Consider the following 18,391-nt stretch of genomic DNA (forward strand, 5'->3'; position numbering starts at 1 on the left):
GGTGATTCAAAGTCTGTGTAGAGCAGTAATAAATGTGTTCACAGTTTGTCACACCACAGAAAAATGTGTTTTCAATCACCCAGCCAAATTTGAATGATTAAAAAAAAATCCCAAAGTATATAAAAGAAAGCTGTATTCACTCTCTGAAACTACACCCAATCACAAAAAAGGCACAGCCTCACCAGCTTCGTAATCGCCAGAATCTAACTGCTGCACCATTTAAGATGGAACAGGAAAATTTGAATAGGAAGCTAACTTTAGCTTTGTATTCACCAGAATGCAAGTACTGCACCATTTAAGGTGGAACGTGAAAATTTGACCAAGAAGCTGGCGAGCAGGAAGACAACTTCAGCTTCATACTGATGTTAGCATATTCAATATCTCACTAGGTTGAGCAGCAACCTTGGATTGAAATGAAGCGGCTAGCTGCGCTTTAGCTGACACAAACACGGAATTCGCTCTGTCTAGCAGCTGGACTGTACAGCCATACAGGTTTGAGCCAGCAGACCCAGAATCCAATTCGGAGCCAGAGGACACTGACCTACCCGATAATCAACCTTGTTCTTCTCAGTCTGCAACATCATCGAGCCATGATTTCAGACCCACAGCTTAACAGTCTAACAACACAATTCAGTACTACACAGTTCACGTTCTTTATTATTTTCTAACACATATAAAGTGTTTAGAAACAAATCTCTGAATTGACTTTACACGGACTTTAAACAAACTTTTTAGTGGTCTGAATAATTTCAATCTTTTTGGCAAAAATCAATAATATGTTGTATGCTACAATTTCTCATTAGATTGAATGGGATTTTGGCTAATAATCTGTAAACTTGTCCAAACTTGCAGTAGTTGCTATGAAATACCTGCAGCGTTAGTGGGTGGAGCATGGATAAGGTTGGGTGAAGAACACTGTGTATGTGTTTATATAGAAGGGGTACTCAGTGTATCTATGGTTTGTCTGTGTGAATATGAGAGGAAAAGAACGTTCCTGCTCATACATCTAATGCATTCAGTGTGTTTGTGTGTGTGTGTCTATAGACCGAAGAACAGGGCTCGGCCTTGAGTCCTCTAGGAGCTATCAAGAACAGCTTCAGTAAAATCAACATAGTCCTAGTTTCAGAGGAAAGAAGAAAAGGCTCCAGGAACCAAGGCCATATTAAGAGTGGTGATGGGGGTTGAGGATACAGAATGGGCTAAAAAGACTTTGTGGAGGTCCTGGCTGTGGTGGGAAGTGAAGGAGAGTTCTAGTGAGTAAGCATCACTCCAGGCCAAAGGTGCTAGTTTCCTCCACGGCGGTGACCATCTTCTCATAAAGCATGGAGAAGGAGTGGTACGGAGGGAGATCCAAACGGTTAAAACAGGTGTGAGCCCTGTGAATACAGACAACGAAACATATGAGAAATTTGTTTTATAGGTTACTAATTTGAAAAATAGCTAGGATATAGAAAGTGTTGAAGAAACAAGCCTGAGATTTAAAAGAAGCACTTGTTTGTTTGAAATGTGGGCTTATTAAGTTTTAGCCCAACTGTCCTATTACTTTCCTAGCATTTTTATAATGGTGACAAAAGACAAAGTGTCATGTGCAAAAGTTTGGGTCAAATGCCATGTTTTTGTTCATTTCCTAAATGAAAATAAGTTAACACATCATGTACAAAGAACACACCTCTGCACATTTTAATACTCAATCACTGTTTATTTACTATTAATTTAACATACTGGGGGAAAAAAAACATAAAACATAAAATGTAGCCATAGCCAGTGCAATTTTAAATGTTATGTTTTTATTTCCATATGTCAAGCTCAGCAAATAGAAATTATACTCTAAAATTGGCCTAAAACTGTCACATTTATGTGTGTTCCTTGTAGAGGATGTAATGTAATTTTCAGTTGGGGCTGCAATATGACAATATTATCGTTATCATGATAAATGACATTACAGTATGACACTTTTCTGAGCATGTGATGATATAGTAATTATCCAAAAACACACCCCAACTACATATATGATTATAAAGAGAGCATAATTAGTCCTGTTTTACTAGAGTTAGTGTAGCATATTATGTAAAATACTGAATTTAAATCAATATATTCATAGTTTTGGTGTGGCACTATTTTGTCTTTCCAATTATCAATATAATTTTTTTTATGTTTTACCTTGTTAATATTTTATGTTTTACCTTATGAACTCTCTGATTTTGTGTTTGAGTGTCTATTTTCCCAGCAGCCTAATGGGCATCACATCACCACAGCATGTTGTTAAAGTTTATTTTCATATGTTTTTGAATCTTTCAGGGGCCCTAATTGTCAATTTGGGCTTCTGGCTGCTACTACTGTTTCTAAGCCATGAAACATACTGTTTTTCATTCTATAGATAATAGAAAATCATAAAATTATTTATAAAAATGATACTTTAATAGAGTGTTACAAACTTCATAGGTCTATTTGAAATTACTTGACAACTGTGTGATAGTTTGGAAAATAAGAATGTGGGGTCCAAGCTTCAATTACTTCAATTATGTGGCTATATTAGCCTCACAGCCCAAGTACAAAGCTAAAGGAGCATGTTTTGGCTGATCCACTACTTTTGGATCAAGGGGGGAGTCATTTAAACGTTGTTTCTCATCAAACTATTTCTTCAACATAACATCCTAACCATGTACCTTTAATTTATAGCACTGTGTAAGATTTGGGTATCTGGAGACTTCTCTGCTAGAAATGTGTAACTGCACACAGCGTACAGAAGAACATTTTGTAGTGTGGGATATGTTTTAGACCCCCTTCCCTGAGTGGATGAATCTGATGATTGAAAGAGAATTCAAAGAGTTCAATTGAGCAGGACTTTCTTTTTGAGCCTGTGCATGTGACGTTAATACATAAAGACATGCATAAAGAACTCCCCACCTGATGCCTATGTTTTTAAATGATTTGCTGTTCAAATAATTCATGGCTTGCAGCAGCACACAGACACCACATTTAAGCCTGTCTGATACTACTTCTTTTTTCTATTTTTTTTATGTTCCAAAACAAAGCACAGTTATTCAATAGACGTGTTTGAACAAAGAGACTCTAACATTATATGATGCCATGACAAGAGAAGTGATAACTGTGACCTTGGAAGGGAAGTGACTTTGCCCCACTTCTCGACGCAGAACCGACGTGGGCCATTGCTCCCCCTGAGAGAGGCAAAGCCTTCATAGGGAATACTCGAGGTGCCTGTAACAAACTGCAGAAAAAAACAAAATTAAAAGGACTTATATAGTAATAATGTCAGAGATTTACAAGCAGAGCTGCAGAAACACCCCTTGATTCACCCAATATAGGGTAAGTAAGAATCAGAGAATAAATGTTAACACTTTACTTGAACTCTGTTAGATAACATTAACATAATTTAGTCAAGCCAAATGCCCTCTCCGAAGTGATCCCCCATATCACTATAACCTACATTTGAAAATCTGGGCCTCTGAACTCTGAAATCTTACCCAGTCAATCACCACAACAACTTCAGTTAAGACTGAATTTAGGACAGTAGCTTTTACAGAATAACAGTTCCTAAATTTATAATCTTATCCATTAATTCCTGATAAGAAAACGTCATATCTAGACTAAAATTCCTGCATACTATCCTAACTTAAGAATAAACCCCAACAGTCATCTAAATTCTATTTTAATTGCCTGTTTCTTTCAATTTTAGGCATCATAGTTCAGTGTAACTGGAAAAATAATATTATTATACATTATATTGCAAAAATGCATCCTAACCACCTTAACCGGCGTCTCTCGATGTGGAGGAGTAGCGGCTCTACTTTGAGCTCCTCCCGGATGACTGAGCTCCTCAATCTGTCAAGTAGAGTATAGCCTGCCACCCTGTGAAGAAAGCTCATTTCCAGCTCATTTGTATCCGTGATCTCATTCTTCAATCTCATTACCCAAAGCTCATAACCATAGGTGAGGATTAGGATGCAGAGCGACCAGTTAACAGAGAGCTTTGCCTCATGGCCCAGCTCCTTCTTCATCATTACAGTCTGGTACAGCAACCGCATTGCTGCTACTGCCTGTCCCAGCCCATAGCCGTTCTCACAATCCCTCTTCCCGTCATTCTTGAACAAGACCCCAAAGTACTTGCATTCCTCCACCTGGGGCAGGTCTTCTCCCCTCGCCTGGACTGGACATGGCATCCTTTTCCAGGCGAGGACCATGGACTAAGGGGTTCTTGGGTTGCTGCTCTGACAAGCATCAACAGACTTTTGGCCCTAGCTATGCCTGGCGACTTCTGCAATGTAGGTTTTGAACAGGGTCCATTCGGACTCCGTGTCCCCTACCTCTTCCAGCACATGAGAAAAGTTCTCCCAGAGGTAGGAATTTAAATCACCCCAAAAAGGGGGCTCTGCCAGTCATTTCCAGCACACCCGCACTATTCGCTATTGGTAGTCTACCAGATCTGACCGCCAGTCTTTCCCTGACATCTGATCCAACTCACTACCAGATGGTGATCGGTTGACAGCTCAGCACCTCTCTTCACCCGAGTGTCCAGAACATATGGTCCCATATCAAATGACAAGAAGTCGATCATTGACCTTTGACCCAAGGAGTTCTGGTACCAAGTACACTTATGAACATCCTTATGTTTCAACTTGTTGTTTGATGTGGACAATCCATGCCTAGTACAGAAGTCCAATAACAATTCACTATTTGGGTTTAGATTGGGCAGGCCGTTTTTCTCAGTCACGCCCCTCTAGGTTTCCCAGTCATTGCCAACATGAGCATAGAAATCTCTCAGCAATACTATGGAGTCTGTAGCTGTGGCCCTTTCCAGAAACACACCCTCTTGCAGATTACTCCGAACGGTTGTTTGGTGCACAAGCATGCGCAACAGTCAGAGTTTTCCTCTTTGTGATTTTAATTCACATTGAGGGGACTCTCTCATCCACCGGTATCCCCACACCCACCTGGCGCCCCGCACCCTGAGAGAAGGACCAACCCTTACCAAGGAGTTTGGTTCCAGAGCCGACATTGTGAAAGGAGGTGTGGCCAACTATATCTACTTGGGATCTCTCAACCTCCCACACAAGCTCTGGCTCCTTCCCCCAAGTGAGGTTTCATTCCACATGCCAAGAGCCAGTTTCCACCGTGGGGGTACATGCTGCCAAGGACCTCTCTGCTGTCTCCCGCTGCCTATAAGGCACTGCACCGATCCCCCATGCTGAACATTGCAGGTGGTGGGCCGACATGGTCCCCTGGCTGAGACCGGCCGGGTTACATGGGCTGCCCGGCCAACAGGCACTCGCCGAGAAACACTGCCCCTAGACCTGGCTTCAGGGGTAGGTCCCAGTAATCCGCTCATAGGCAGGGTACACAATATATTGTGTTTCTTGTTCAGAGGAGATTTTGGATCGAGTTAGTCTGGGTCTTCACTCCAGACCTGTCCACCTTGGGTGTCCCTACCAGGAGCATACTTCTCCAGACAACCTAGCTCTGAAGATCCCTAGAGCCACACAAGCCCTTTCGCCAGGACAAGGGCCCGATGCAGCTAGCATTGCTGAAAACTCATGAGATAAAATATTGTGAATAATTAAGAGACTTGAATGTATGGTTGTTATTAGGAGAAATAACATGATGGTCAGCTAAAACTTTTGGGAAATGCAAACTGAAACTGGGAAGCAGGAATGCTCTGATAAATGGCAGGGGTGCTGCCGCAATACTCTTATCTACCAGTTTATTGCACCGTAGTGTTGTTTTCATCTTTTTTTACATCAGTAACAGTAGCCCTCAAACTAGGTAAAATTTTAAACAATATTTTGATTGTGTGTTTACATTTCAGCTGTATCGGCAGTTTAGGATTTCCCTACTTGTGATGAGATGCTAGAAGATAAATTCCTAAAATATGATAAAATTTGCTTGTGTAATTTGAATTTGTACACATCTTGACCTGTCAGATCTTAACTTAGGACAAAAGATGGAAATTTTCTGTAATATGGCCTCATGATCACTTTGTATAACACTTTTATAGGGAACAGAATTGGTGATGGTAGTAAAAATCAGTCATAACCGATGACTTCTTTTAGTGGCCTATCAGAGTAACAATAAGAAATATTATGTGAATCAGTCACTCTTACCAGTGAAAACCAGTGACTATTGTTAGGAGCATATGACAGTGAAAATGAGAGTCAACATCAGTGACTACTGTTAAAAGCCTATAAAGACGATCTGTTAGTATGAAAGAGCTCAGTGTATTGTGAGGCAGGTGACACAATGTCTATGATTAAATAGTTTGAGTCTGAGCAAACAAAACCATAAACATGCCATGGCAGCAGGGACAGATTGTAGTCTTGCAAGGCCCCTGGACACCAGCATTGTAGGAGGCCCTCCCAATCTGTCATGACCATCACTGGTAATGTTAATATGATAGTCACATTACTGAACATAATCTGACAGCATATCATCACTGTTGGAACAAAACATCATATCCAAAATGCCAAATTTTTAGGAGGAGGAAAAAATGTTATCAATTTGCAATGGACCATTTTAAACCATTTTATTGGTCCGTTCAAAAACTGGATATAGTTTTTCATGACAGCAACATTATGACATGTTTATGGCATTGTTGTGTCAGTGTTGGGACAGGTTCAAATAGTGTTACCTAGTGTTAATCTCCCTGTATACACTGATCAGGCATAACATTATGACCACCTCCTTGTTTCTATGCTCACTGTCAATTTTATCAGCTCCACTTACTATATTGGTGCATTTTGTAGTTCTACAATTACAGACTGTAGTCCATCTGTTTCTCTGCATACTTTGTTAGCCCCCATTTTACCTTTTTCCTAAGTGATCAGGATCCTCATGGACCCTCACAGAGCAGGTAGTGGGTGGTGGATCATTCTCAGCACTGCAGTAATACTGACACGGTGGTGGTGTGTTAGTGTGTGTTGCGCTGGTACGAGTGGATCAGACACAGCAGTGCTGCTGGAGTTTTTAAACCCATCAGTGAGAATAGTCCACGAACCAAAAATATCCACCCAACAGCGTCCTGTGGGCAGCATCCTGTGACCACTGACGAAGTAATAGAGGATGACCAACACAAACTGTGCAGCAGCAGATGAGCTATTGTCTCTGACTTTACATCTACAAGGTGGACTGACAAGGTAGGAGTGTCTAATAGAGCGGACAGTGAGTGGACACAGTGTTTAAAAACTCCAGCAGCACTGCTGTGTCTGATCCACTCGTACCAGTACAACACACACTAACACACCACCACCATGTCAGTGTTACTGCAGTGCTGAGAATGATCCACCACCCAAATAGTACCTGCTCTGTGAGGGTCCATGGGGGTCCTGACCACTGAAGAACAGGGTAAAAGGGGGCTAACAAAGTATGCAGAGAAACAGATGGTCTACAGTCTGTAATTGTAGAACTACAAGGTGCACCTATATAGTAAGTGGAGCTGATAAAATGGACAATGAACGTAGAAACAAGGTGGTCATAATTTTATGCCTGATCGGTGTGTATATATATATATACACCCACACACACGCATACAGAGAGATTCACATGAAAGAGGCCCTGAATATTCTGTTGTAACTCCGGTTAGGATGAAGCAATCTGAGCCAAAAATATATGCTACATACCTTGACGTATGTGTTATCGATTGCATTACATGCGATGCTGGAAGTGATCTCCATTTTCTGCCAGACACATGAAGGGGTACGGGGGTATGTACCCGGAAGCTGCAAACGGAGGTTAAATGTCGCAACGGCTGTCCGGCGCCTACCTCATCGCTCCGACGCAGGGGCATCCCAGCTTGTTCGAAGCTCCATATACTGAGGAGCACACTGCACATTGTTTCGTTCAGATTGCTTCGTCCTAACGAGAGTTATTACAGAATATTCGGGGCCACTTTCAAGCGAATCTCCCTATATATATATATATATATATATATATATATATATATATATATATATATATATATATATATATATATATATATATATATATATATATAAAAAAAACCCAGTGATCCTGACAGCAGGTCAGATTGAATTTGTCGGATTGGTACTGTACCTGAAGGAGCCTCAGTCTCTGTTCGTTGTTAAAATGTTCCACCGCGGCCCAAAACCATCGAATGACAATATGATTGTCATGATAACCTTCCGGGAAAGCACAGTAAAGATGTTATTTTCAGTTAGTTTAATAAAAATGCTAATTACAAGGCATGTCCATGTTTATATAAAACAGGGCGTTAAACAGTGTCACAAACCACATAATCAAGTCTATTAGAGATTGCTTAACACCTTGGATGAGGTTTTCAGTATGTGATGATTTATGTAAGCAGTTTCATTCCTAGTCAGTTACATAAGCCTCATAGCTCCAGTGCAGAAGTGAAGAGACAAACATGTCTTTGGCTAAATAAGGGGGAAACTACGTAAATATGATTTTTCACCAAACTACCCCTTTAAGTCTCTGAGGTGTGAGGGCATTTTGCAAATCTTCTTAAATTCGCCTTTAAAGGCACCTGCATATAATATGACTTATGCATTTCATATCAAAATGCTCTGTTATCTTAATCTCTATTTTAGTGACTTCCTGAGTGTCCTTTGGTCAGTTTCATACCAAATGTAGACAGACACACAAATCCACTAATTACACACAAAGAGAGACAGATGACATGTTTCTCAACCCCTCTTCATAGCCTCATAACTCCAGATGTGAGTCACGTATGATCTTGCACATGAAGAGTGTAATCAAAAAGGGCAGACTACAGGCTACAGATCCAGGAAATGTTTGAACCGTATTTCTGCAGAGTATTATCACAAAAAGATAGAAACATGCACGGAAACACTGAATTTGACACACAGGTGAGTTTGTCATCCCCTGAGGGTTAATGTACTCTATTCAATATACTCAAATTGTTTCTATCATTCTGAACTGCAAAACTATTAGAATTGCTACCTCCTCGATACTCTGTGTTGTTTCTCCAGTCTGCCAGATCGATTTCTGCAGTTCCAGCTATGACAAGCTCCAGCTCCCGGGCATCAAACACTGACACCAGCCGCACATCCACAACCTGCACAAACAAAAGGCAAGAAACTTACATGCAAATGCCCTGAAAAAAATATGTTAGCAAGTGAAACATCATAAACGTGGACAGTAAATCGTTGCTGTCCAAAGAAAATTTCCATTTTTGTCGATTTTTCTTTTTCTACATAATTTGACCATGGCAGCTGTCCCTCATATTGTATAAAAATTTCATGATGAATGGACCAATAGAAATGCATCAAAATCACTTGGAATAAAATCTCTTTGTCAACTTACAGTAAAAAACTTACCATTAAAAGTTACCATTTTGGAGAGACATGTTTTCCTTTGGACAGCTCTGAAGTGTAATTTTCTTTGCATAGAAAATGTTTTTTCAACCTATTTCTGATCCTTTATGTATTTCAAGTAATTATATTTGCACTCTTAAAAAAGATGGTTCTTCAATGGTTCTTTAGCAAAGTGAATGATTCTATTTTGAGCCATGAGTTCTACACAACCATTTCATGCTTAAATAGTTCTTTGCATGGTGAAATCGTTCTTTAGATTGATGAAGAATGTGGTGTAAATAGTTCTACATAGCACCCAAAAGGCTTCTTTAATTACAATGTCAAGCTTGTAAAAATAGCAGAACCCTTTTTGTGCTATATAGAACCATATTCAAAAAGGTTTTATACAGAGGTATATAGAACACATTCTCTTTCAACCTGAAATCACCATGCAAAGAACCATTTAAGCAAAGAACCATTTTAGAACTCCTGGCTCTAAATTTATTGCCTTTTGACATGTTTTCATTTGCTAATTTTTCATTTTTTGCTGCGTGTGAATAAATGCAAGTACCTATTCAGCCATTCCAGTGACTGTCTTTAATAGAATATGATGTCCCACCTCATAGAAGCCTCGCACCAGGCTCTCAGTCTGCTGGGCTACTCCTCTCTCGATACGCCACTTCACCATGCGCTCAATGTACTCCTTCTTATTCTTCTCAGATACTGGGACGCCAGCTCCACCAGGCTTCAGTTCACGTTCTGTAATCTGGGGTAGGGAAAAGAAAGATGCCTCCTTATTCTGTAACAGCAATAAACAACTTCTGTATGAACAATAATTTAATGGCATACCTCATTCATGCTCATTCATTCATTCATGTTAAGGTTCATGGGGCAATATTTTGTAAGTTTTAAAGGGCCCATGTCATGGAAAACTGAATTTTCCTTGCTTTTCGAAGAGTGTGTTGTACTATGTAAACATTAGTCAAATTTAAAAACATATCATTCACTACCCAGTCCATACATACATGTGGGAACTAAGCTGCTTGTTTGGAATTAATCATGGTTACATATGACTGCCCTACAGCAGTCTGGCCCCGCTCTTTCATTTATATATATATATATATATATATATATATATATATATATATATATATATATATATATATATATATATATATATATACACACATACATATATCAGTTTTAAAGGTGCAGTAGCAAAAACAGCCTGTTTAATTTTAAGAGAAGCTGGGAAATGGTCATGTAAAAATGAATCATGACTATTTTTGGTATATATATTCACACAAACATAAGTGGACTTCAAGGAGAAAATGAGAATTCACAAGAAAATGAAAAAAACATTTACTTGCTTTTTTATAGAGTTTCATGTACAATATAAAATTATTCAAGTTTCAAAAACAATCCTTCATGCCCTTGTACATACAGTTCATATATCGGAGCTAAGCTGCAAAAGCAGACTTGTGATGTCACAACCATGAACCCATTTACACATGACCATGTCATATAACAGTGCCGTTACTGCAGATTGCCTGTGTGTTTTTAGAGTTGACGATGCGGGTATGATGTGTAAATGGCTGTGGGGAAGTGAACAGATCATTGCATACTTCCAAAAGACCCAAACTCATCTGATGGGAATGACTGAAGTTTATTCCTGAAAATTTTAATGAGATTTTAACCCTTTTTCTTCCACACATTTCATCCCAGAATGCTTTTGAACAAGCCACTGTGAATAAAGTTCACAGTGGCTTGTTCAGGGATAAACAGAAGTTGCGAAAAGCATGCTGAAAGAAGCATGATTGTTTCAGATAAACCCACACAAACATTACTGAATGGAATATCAATTTACTTAAACAGGAAGATGTATAATATGGGCAGTTTAGGAGGGAAGACTGTATTTAGTCTAGATAAGCTACTATTATCTAATATACACATGGCCTGCTGACCTGACCAAACACCTCTTCGTTGACAGTGAAGGTGAGATCCAGCATGTCTTCAATGTCATTGTCTTTCATCCACTGTAGGCTCTGGTGGAACTCCTCATCCAAGAATTCCAAGTCACTCAAATCACATGGGCTGCAGAAAGGGGCAAATAAAGTCTCAACACAGCATGGTTTTCTCCATGTTTTATTGTGTTTAAATGACATCTGTTTATTGTGTCAGTTAAACAGGATTGTTTGATATGAAGAAAGCTGCAGTTGTCTGTTTTATTTCAGCACGATTATCTTTATGGGGGGGGGGGTGTGAATTGTTTTTTTATTGCATGGAGTTCTAAGCCCTCTCCTTTTATTCCACGTTTCTCACTAGCAGCTCAACACAGAGTCACAACATTTCACACACAGTGTCCTAGTTCATCTCATAACAAAGTTATAGGGAAAATATTTTATTTCATCATATTAATTCAAAATACCATAGACAATTACTATTCCACTGGCAGAATGTCCACTAAAGGGGTCTGCACAAAATGTGTCTGGATCTTTTAAACATATATTACATAATACCAGTATGTTTGCTGACATTTAGTCTAGTGACCGCTTGTTATTGGTCTTTCATTGGGCTTTTCCTGGTTTAGTTCTATATGTGCTATATTCTTGCAATAATGTCAGAAATTAGGGTAGTAGTAGACAAGTACAGACTGCAGTGTTCTTCCCAAGGATCATGTTTCATTGGGTTTTCACAAGAGTTTTTCAATTGCTGCTAACATCAGATCCAAAGATAATTCTTTCACTTAAGTATGTATCTTATTATCAAGACTCACATGCGTAGCAGGCCTTTATAGAACGGTCGAGTGAAAAAGGCATCTAGAAGATACTGGTGAATCAGAGCAAGGCCCAAAATACGCCCGCTGAACCGAAACCTGAGAAGAACGAAAACAAGTGTATTTCAGACAAACCAGTAATTACTATGTAGCAATTTATGTTAACACTTTACATTAAGGGTCGCTAATCAATCATTAAATATATAATAATCAACTATTAGTTTCTCATTATTTAGTTATTAGTTAACTCTTCATTAAGCATTGGCTATTACTTAGTAATTGATTAAGCACTTATCAATTAGTAATTAAGTACACTGTTAGTTGATAAGTTAGTTTGTCGTTAGTTTGTGGCTTACTTACTCGTTATCTGTGTGCTAATTGCTGCTTATTACATTGTTAATTAACTAAAAAGTATTTTCTTCATATAAAGAAGTAACGTGATAACTTACTAGCACCTATGTGTTAATCCCGCTAATTATCTGTTAATTAACTTTCCATCACCTCCATATATTCAGTTGCTTCACTTTTCTTACTTTGGTTCTTGTTCATTAAAGATGCTTATGGTCACATCTGACCGTAAGATGAGCGCACACAAATTCATGGACGGTTTTGTTATTCATCACGTTCATCTTGGCATATCTGTACTCATATCTGGTAGGAGTGCATGTAAATTTGGGCATAAATGCTGGATATGTGGCTAATTAACTAAAACTATTATCAACATAATCTGTAATTGCAAAAATAACAATAGAAAATTTCAATAATACTAATTTGTGTGCATGACAGTCCAGTTGTCACGCCTCGAACGGATTCGGACTACGTTTCCCAGAAGGACCTGGGAGATCACGTGGATGAGCAACTTCTCTCGGAGTCCAGAGCGAACTCCATTGCCCATAATCCCTTGGGTGATCACATGACCCACGACAATAGTTCACACACTTGTCAGCGTTCCCAATCACCTGAATATTGACTCAGAACACCTGTGTTTTGAATCATATGACTCTCTTAGAATAGTATATCAGCCCGGGCTTTAGTTAGGATACTTTGCGAGGTACTGATTCTCCGGAACTTACTGAGCGTTTTTTCTGATCTGTTTATGAGTGATTGTTTTCGACCCACGTTTGTTATATCGACCTTGATTTTTGCCTACTCCCCTTGTACCTTTGCTGATTCTGTATTGGACTTGTGTTTTTGACCTTTCTGCCTGCCTTTTGACAACAATTTTGACTTTCCCCTTGGTTTTGTCTGCCCTGTGTTATGATCACTTCGGTGATCTCCTGCTGCCTTTTGATCAAGTCACACGCTTGTTTTTCAACCCCGCTTGTGTCACCTGATAATAAAACTTTGTTTGCATTTTTTCATCCGCGAGCGTCTGAATTCTGTTGCCGCGTCACAGAATACCTCGCCAGTATGCAGACGGCGGATCCGGAAGCCTTCCACAAGGCTTTAACGGAACAGGGACAGCTTTTGGGACGTCAACAACAGGTGCTATCCGGGGTAACCCAGTCACTGGACTCCATCGCACAGCAGCAGGCGGAACAGCAGACCCAGCTGGCCCAACTAGTGGCAAGTGTTCGAGGTTTGACGGGACAACTACAAAGCATGAACCTCACCGAACCAGCCACAAGCGCCAGTGTCTCCACGGTGATGACGGCACCATCCACGCCCGTGTTTCCAGTAAGCAAACCTGACAAGTTCGAGGGAGAACCCGATAAATGTAGAGGATTCCTCCTCCAGTGTTCTGTGTATTTTGATAATTCCCCTGCTAGCTCCGATCAAGCTAAGATCGCTTTTATCGTCTCGTGGTTAGCCGGTAAAGCACTAGAATGGGCTACTGCTAGCTGGGATCAGATACACCGACTTTCATATGCACAATTTCTAGGGGATTTCAAGACTGTGTTTGATCATCCCTACGAAGGGAAAGTCAGCGGGGAATTATTGGTGAACTTGCGCCAGGGAAACCGCTCGGTAGTGGATTATTCCTTAGAATTCCGCACATTAGCCGCAAGCAGCAGTTGGAACAAGGCAGCACTATTAGTGATGTTTCGCCAGGGACTTCATGCAGATATATTAACTGAATTGGCGAGTAGGGATGATGATCTAACACTGGATCAACTTATCACGCTCGCTATCAAGCTCGACCATCTACTGCACCAGCGGAACAAGACCAAAGGTGACCGAAATCCCCGTAGAGCACCCGCTAAACCTAGATTAGGATCTGAAAACCATGATAATTCTGAACCTATGCAATGTGACTCATCCCGGTTGTCACGTGAAGAACGTCAGCGTCGGTATGACAACAACCTCTGTCTGTACTGTGGGAAGGCAGGCCACCAAGTGCGTGAGTGCCGTGTCAGACCCCAAAAAAGCAAGGCGCCAACCCCTGGACAGTGTGTGGTGAGTGTACCCACAAAGGGGTTGGTTTCTAAGTCTTTTATGTTACCAGTCACTATATACTGTCAGCTACAATCTTTTGTCGTTTCAGCCTTGATCGATTCAGAAGCAGAAGGGAATTTCATCCACGCACAGGTGGTCAAGCAGCTACAAGTCCCACTAAGGAATCTCCAGAACCAGCTTAAGGTGGCAGCTCTGGATGGAGGACCCGTGGGTGTTGGCACTCTCACAAGTCACGGACCCCTTAAAGATCCAAACCAGTGCGCTTCACCTGGAGACTTTATCCTTTTTAGTTCTGGAACATTCAGAATTCGAACTTATATTAGGACTCCCTTGGCTTGAAGAACATAACCCAATCATATCCTGGTCTGAGCACACCATAACTAAATGGTCAGATTATTGCATACACTCCTGCCTCCAGACTCCTCTTTTAACCCTGTGTTCCACCTCAATTGAAAGCCCGAATGCCGAAGCATCCTGTGAAATTCCCCCTGAATATATGGATTTGAGAGAGGTTTTTAACAAACACAATGCCACTAAATTGCCCCCTCATAGACCGTATGACTGTGCAATCGATTTAGTAGAGAACCCTGTTTTCCCCAAGGCTAGAATTTATCCCCTCACACAAGAGGAACAGAAGGCTCTTGATGTTTATATTCAAGAAGCACTCAGCCAAGGCTTCATCCGACCCTCCACATCGCCCATAGCCTCGAGTTTTTTCTTTATCAAGATAAAAGACGGGGGCCTGCGACCATGCATAGATTATAGGGCCCTTAATCAGATTTCCAAATCTTACCCTTACCCACTTCCCCTAGTCCCTGTGGCCCTAGAACAACTCCAAGGAGCGCAATATTTTACGAAATTAGATTTACGCAGCGCATACAATCTCATCAGAGTTAAAGAGGGGGATGAGTGGAAGACGGCCTTTTTGACCACCAGGGGGCACTATGAGTACAGAGTGATGCCCTTCGGGCTCTCTATCGCCCCCTCGGTGTTTCAAGCTTTTATTAATGACGTGCTTCGAGACATGTTAGGACAGTACGTAATTGCCTACTTGGATGACATACTGGTGTATTCGCCCGATTTCGAGAGCCATGTCAAACATGTCAGAGCAGTACTACAATGACTATTACAGAATAATCTGTATCTTAAAGGGGAGAAGTGTGAGTTTCATCTACAGTCTGTGACCTTCTTAGGCTATGTCATAAGTCAACAAGGGGTGGTAATGGATGACCAAAAGGTCGATGCAGTTATGCAATGGCCCGTTCCCAGGACAGTGAAAGATGTGCAAAAGTTTTTGGGATTTGCAAATTTCTACCGTAGGTTTATCCGTAATTTTAGTACTACAGCAGCACCCCTTACGTCTTTATTAAAGGGAAACCCTAAAAGAATTATCTGGAATCCGCAGGCCGATAGGGCCTTTCAGAACCTCAAGGAGGCCTTCACATCGGCTCCCATTCTGAAGCATCCCGACCCACAACAACCATTTGTGGTGGAGGTGGATGCCTCGGAGACTGGTGTCGGGGCAATTTTGTCACAAAGAACTGGATCCCCTCCAAAATTGCATCCGATAGCTTTCTATTCCCATAAGTTATCACCTGCTGAAAGGAACTATGGGATAGGAGACAGAGAGCTACTAGCTGTAAAATTAGCTTTGGAAGAATGGAGGCACTGGCTAGAGGGGGCCAATCACCCCTTTTCGGTAATTACTGACCACAAGAATCTTGAATATCTACGTAGTGCCAAAAGATTAAATGCACGACAAGCTTGGTGGTCTCTGTTCTTTTCCCGGTTTCGATTCAGTATCACCTACAGACCTGGCTCCCGTAATACAAAAGCTGATGCTCTGTCCCGTCTCCATCAGGGAGAATCCAACCCCTCAGCTATCGCACAACCCGAACGTATTCTGCCCCCTGAAGTGATCATCTCATCTATTCGATGGGAGGTTGATGAAGAAATTGAACAAGCTAATAGTACGTTAGAAATCCCTACTCAATGCCCCCCAGAGAAATTGTATGTTCCATTAAATTTTCGCACGCGACTTATAACATGAGCCCATTCATCTTTAACGTCCGGTCATCCAGGAGAGACACGAACCCACAAACTCCTAGCACAAAAGGTATTGGTGGGAGTCTATGAGTAAAGACATACATGCCTTGGTTTCATCATGTTCCATTTGTTCCCAGTGTAAAACGCCTAAGGCGCTCCCAGCTGGTAAACTCATGCCATTGCCAGTACCACTCCGACCCTGGTCCCACATAGCCATTGACTTTATAACTGACTTGCCCGAATCCCTAGAGTTCACCACCATTCTGACGGTGGTGGATCGGTTCTCACGAGGAGTACGATTTGTCCCCTTCTCCACACTCCCAAGTGCATTTCAGACAGCCGAGGCCTTGTTCCAACAAGTATTTCGTTACTTCGGCATCCCTGAAGACGTCGTATCTGACAGAGGACCCCAGTTTACGTCACAAGTATGGGCAGCCTTTTTTGAACACTTAGGGGTCTCTGTCAACCTTACTTCTGGGTATCACCCACAAGCAAACGGACAATGCGAAAGAGTGAACCAAGAACTGGGGAAATTTCTAAGGCTGTTCTCTCATGACAACCCATCAGACTGGGCTAGGTATCTGGTGTGGGCAGAAATGGCACAGAACTCACTAACCAGCTCTGTTACAGGCATGACACCATTCCAGTGTTTCTTAGGATATCAGCCGCCGATTGCCCCGTGGACAGGAGCACAAACGGACATCCCCGCGGTCGACGACTGGATGAAGAGGAGCGAGCAAGTATGGGAGCAGACTCATCAGCGTATCGAAAACGTACTGCAGAAGAACAAGGAACAAGCAGACCGTCACCGAGGACCAACCCCAGTTTATCAGCCAGGGGAGAGAGTCTGGCTGTCCACGAAGGACTTCCGACCTCCAGAGGGAAGTTGCAAGAAATTATTGCCCAAATATATTGGGCCTTTTAGAGTAGTCAAACGTATTAATGATGTTACCTATAGACTAGACTTACCCCCTCGCTTTAGAGTGTCGAGATCTTTTCATGTGTCTCTACTAAAACCTGCCATTACAGGGCCCTTGGACGAGGTGTTGCCGGACATCACACCGCCCCCACCGGAGATGATAGATGGGGCACCGGTCTATGCTGTCCGTAGGCTGCTGGACTCCAGGAGACGTGGGGGACAGCTGCAATACCTGGTGGACTGGGAGGGGTATGGACCGGAAGAACAATGCTGGGTGTCCGCTAAGGACATATTAGACCCAGCTCTCGTAGCGGACTTTCACAGTCGCTACCCGCAGAAACCCGCTCCACGTCCCAGAGGTCGTCCACGGAAGCAGCTGTCCTGCTCCCTGCCTACTCGTCTGGGATTGTCTCAGCCAAAGGGTTCCTCGGTCCAGCGCCACGGCGGTTCTGGTTCTTCCCCATTTTGGAGATCCGGTGGGGCGCGTGGTGGTCGTCCTGGCAGACCTCGATCCGAGATCTGCCCGGACTCTTTGGGGGGGGGGGTACTGTCACGCCTCGAACGGATTCGGACTACGTTTCCCAGAAGGACCTGGGAGATCACGTGGATGAGCAACTTCTCTCGGGGTCCAGAACGAACTCCATTGCCCATAATCCCTTGGGTGATCACATGACCCATGACAATAGTTCACACACTTGTCAGTGTTCCCAATCACCTGAATATTGACTCAGAACAGCTGTGTTTTGAATCATATGACTCTCTTAGAATAGTATATCAGCCCGGGCTTTAGTTAGGATACTTTGCGAGGTATTGATTCTCCGGAACTTACTGAGCGTTTTTTCTGATCTGTTTATGAGTGATTGTTTTCGACCCACGTTCGTTATATCGACCTTGATTTTTGCCTACTCCCCTTGTACCTTTGCTGATTCTGTATTGGACTTGTGTTTT

General features: G+C 41.8%; 1 protein-coding gene across 1 annotated transcript in view; it reads right to left on the reverse strand.

Moving 5' to 3' along the window:
• Positions 1–333: 333 nt before the first annotated feature.
• The window catches only part of hecw2a (HECT, C2 and WW domain containing E3 ubiquitin protein ligase 2a), a 53,565-nt gene continuing 35,507 nt past the window's right edge, over positions 334–18,391 (reverse strand). Inside the window, exons 23-29 of the mRNA XM_036561922.1 lie at positions 12,082–12,180; positions 11,270–11,399; positions 9,925–10,071; positions 8,953–9,067; positions 8,065–8,150; positions 3,117–3,229; positions 334–1,376 (exon numbers count right to left, since the gene is read on the reverse strand). Of these exons, the coding sequence (XP_036417815.1) occupies positions 1,265–1,376; positions 3,117–3,229; positions 8,065–8,150; positions 8,953–9,067; positions 9,925–10,071; positions 11,270–11,399; positions 12,082–12,180 (802 nt within the window). The 3' untranslated portion in view covers positions 334–1,264. The remainder of the gene's footprint in view (positions 1,377–3,116; positions 3,230–8,064; positions 8,151–8,952; positions 9,068–9,924; positions 10,072–11,269; positions 11,400–12,081; positions 12,181–18,391) is intronic.

Source organism: Colossoma macropomum, unplaced genomic scaffold (genome assembly GCF_904425465.1).
Source record: "Colossoma macropomum unplaced genomic scaffold, Colossoma_macropomum, whole genome shotgun sequence".
In the NCBI taxonomy this organism is placed as follows: domain Eukaryota; kingdom Metazoa; phylum Chordata; class Actinopteri; order Characiformes; family Serrasalmidae; genus Colossoma; species Colossoma macropomum.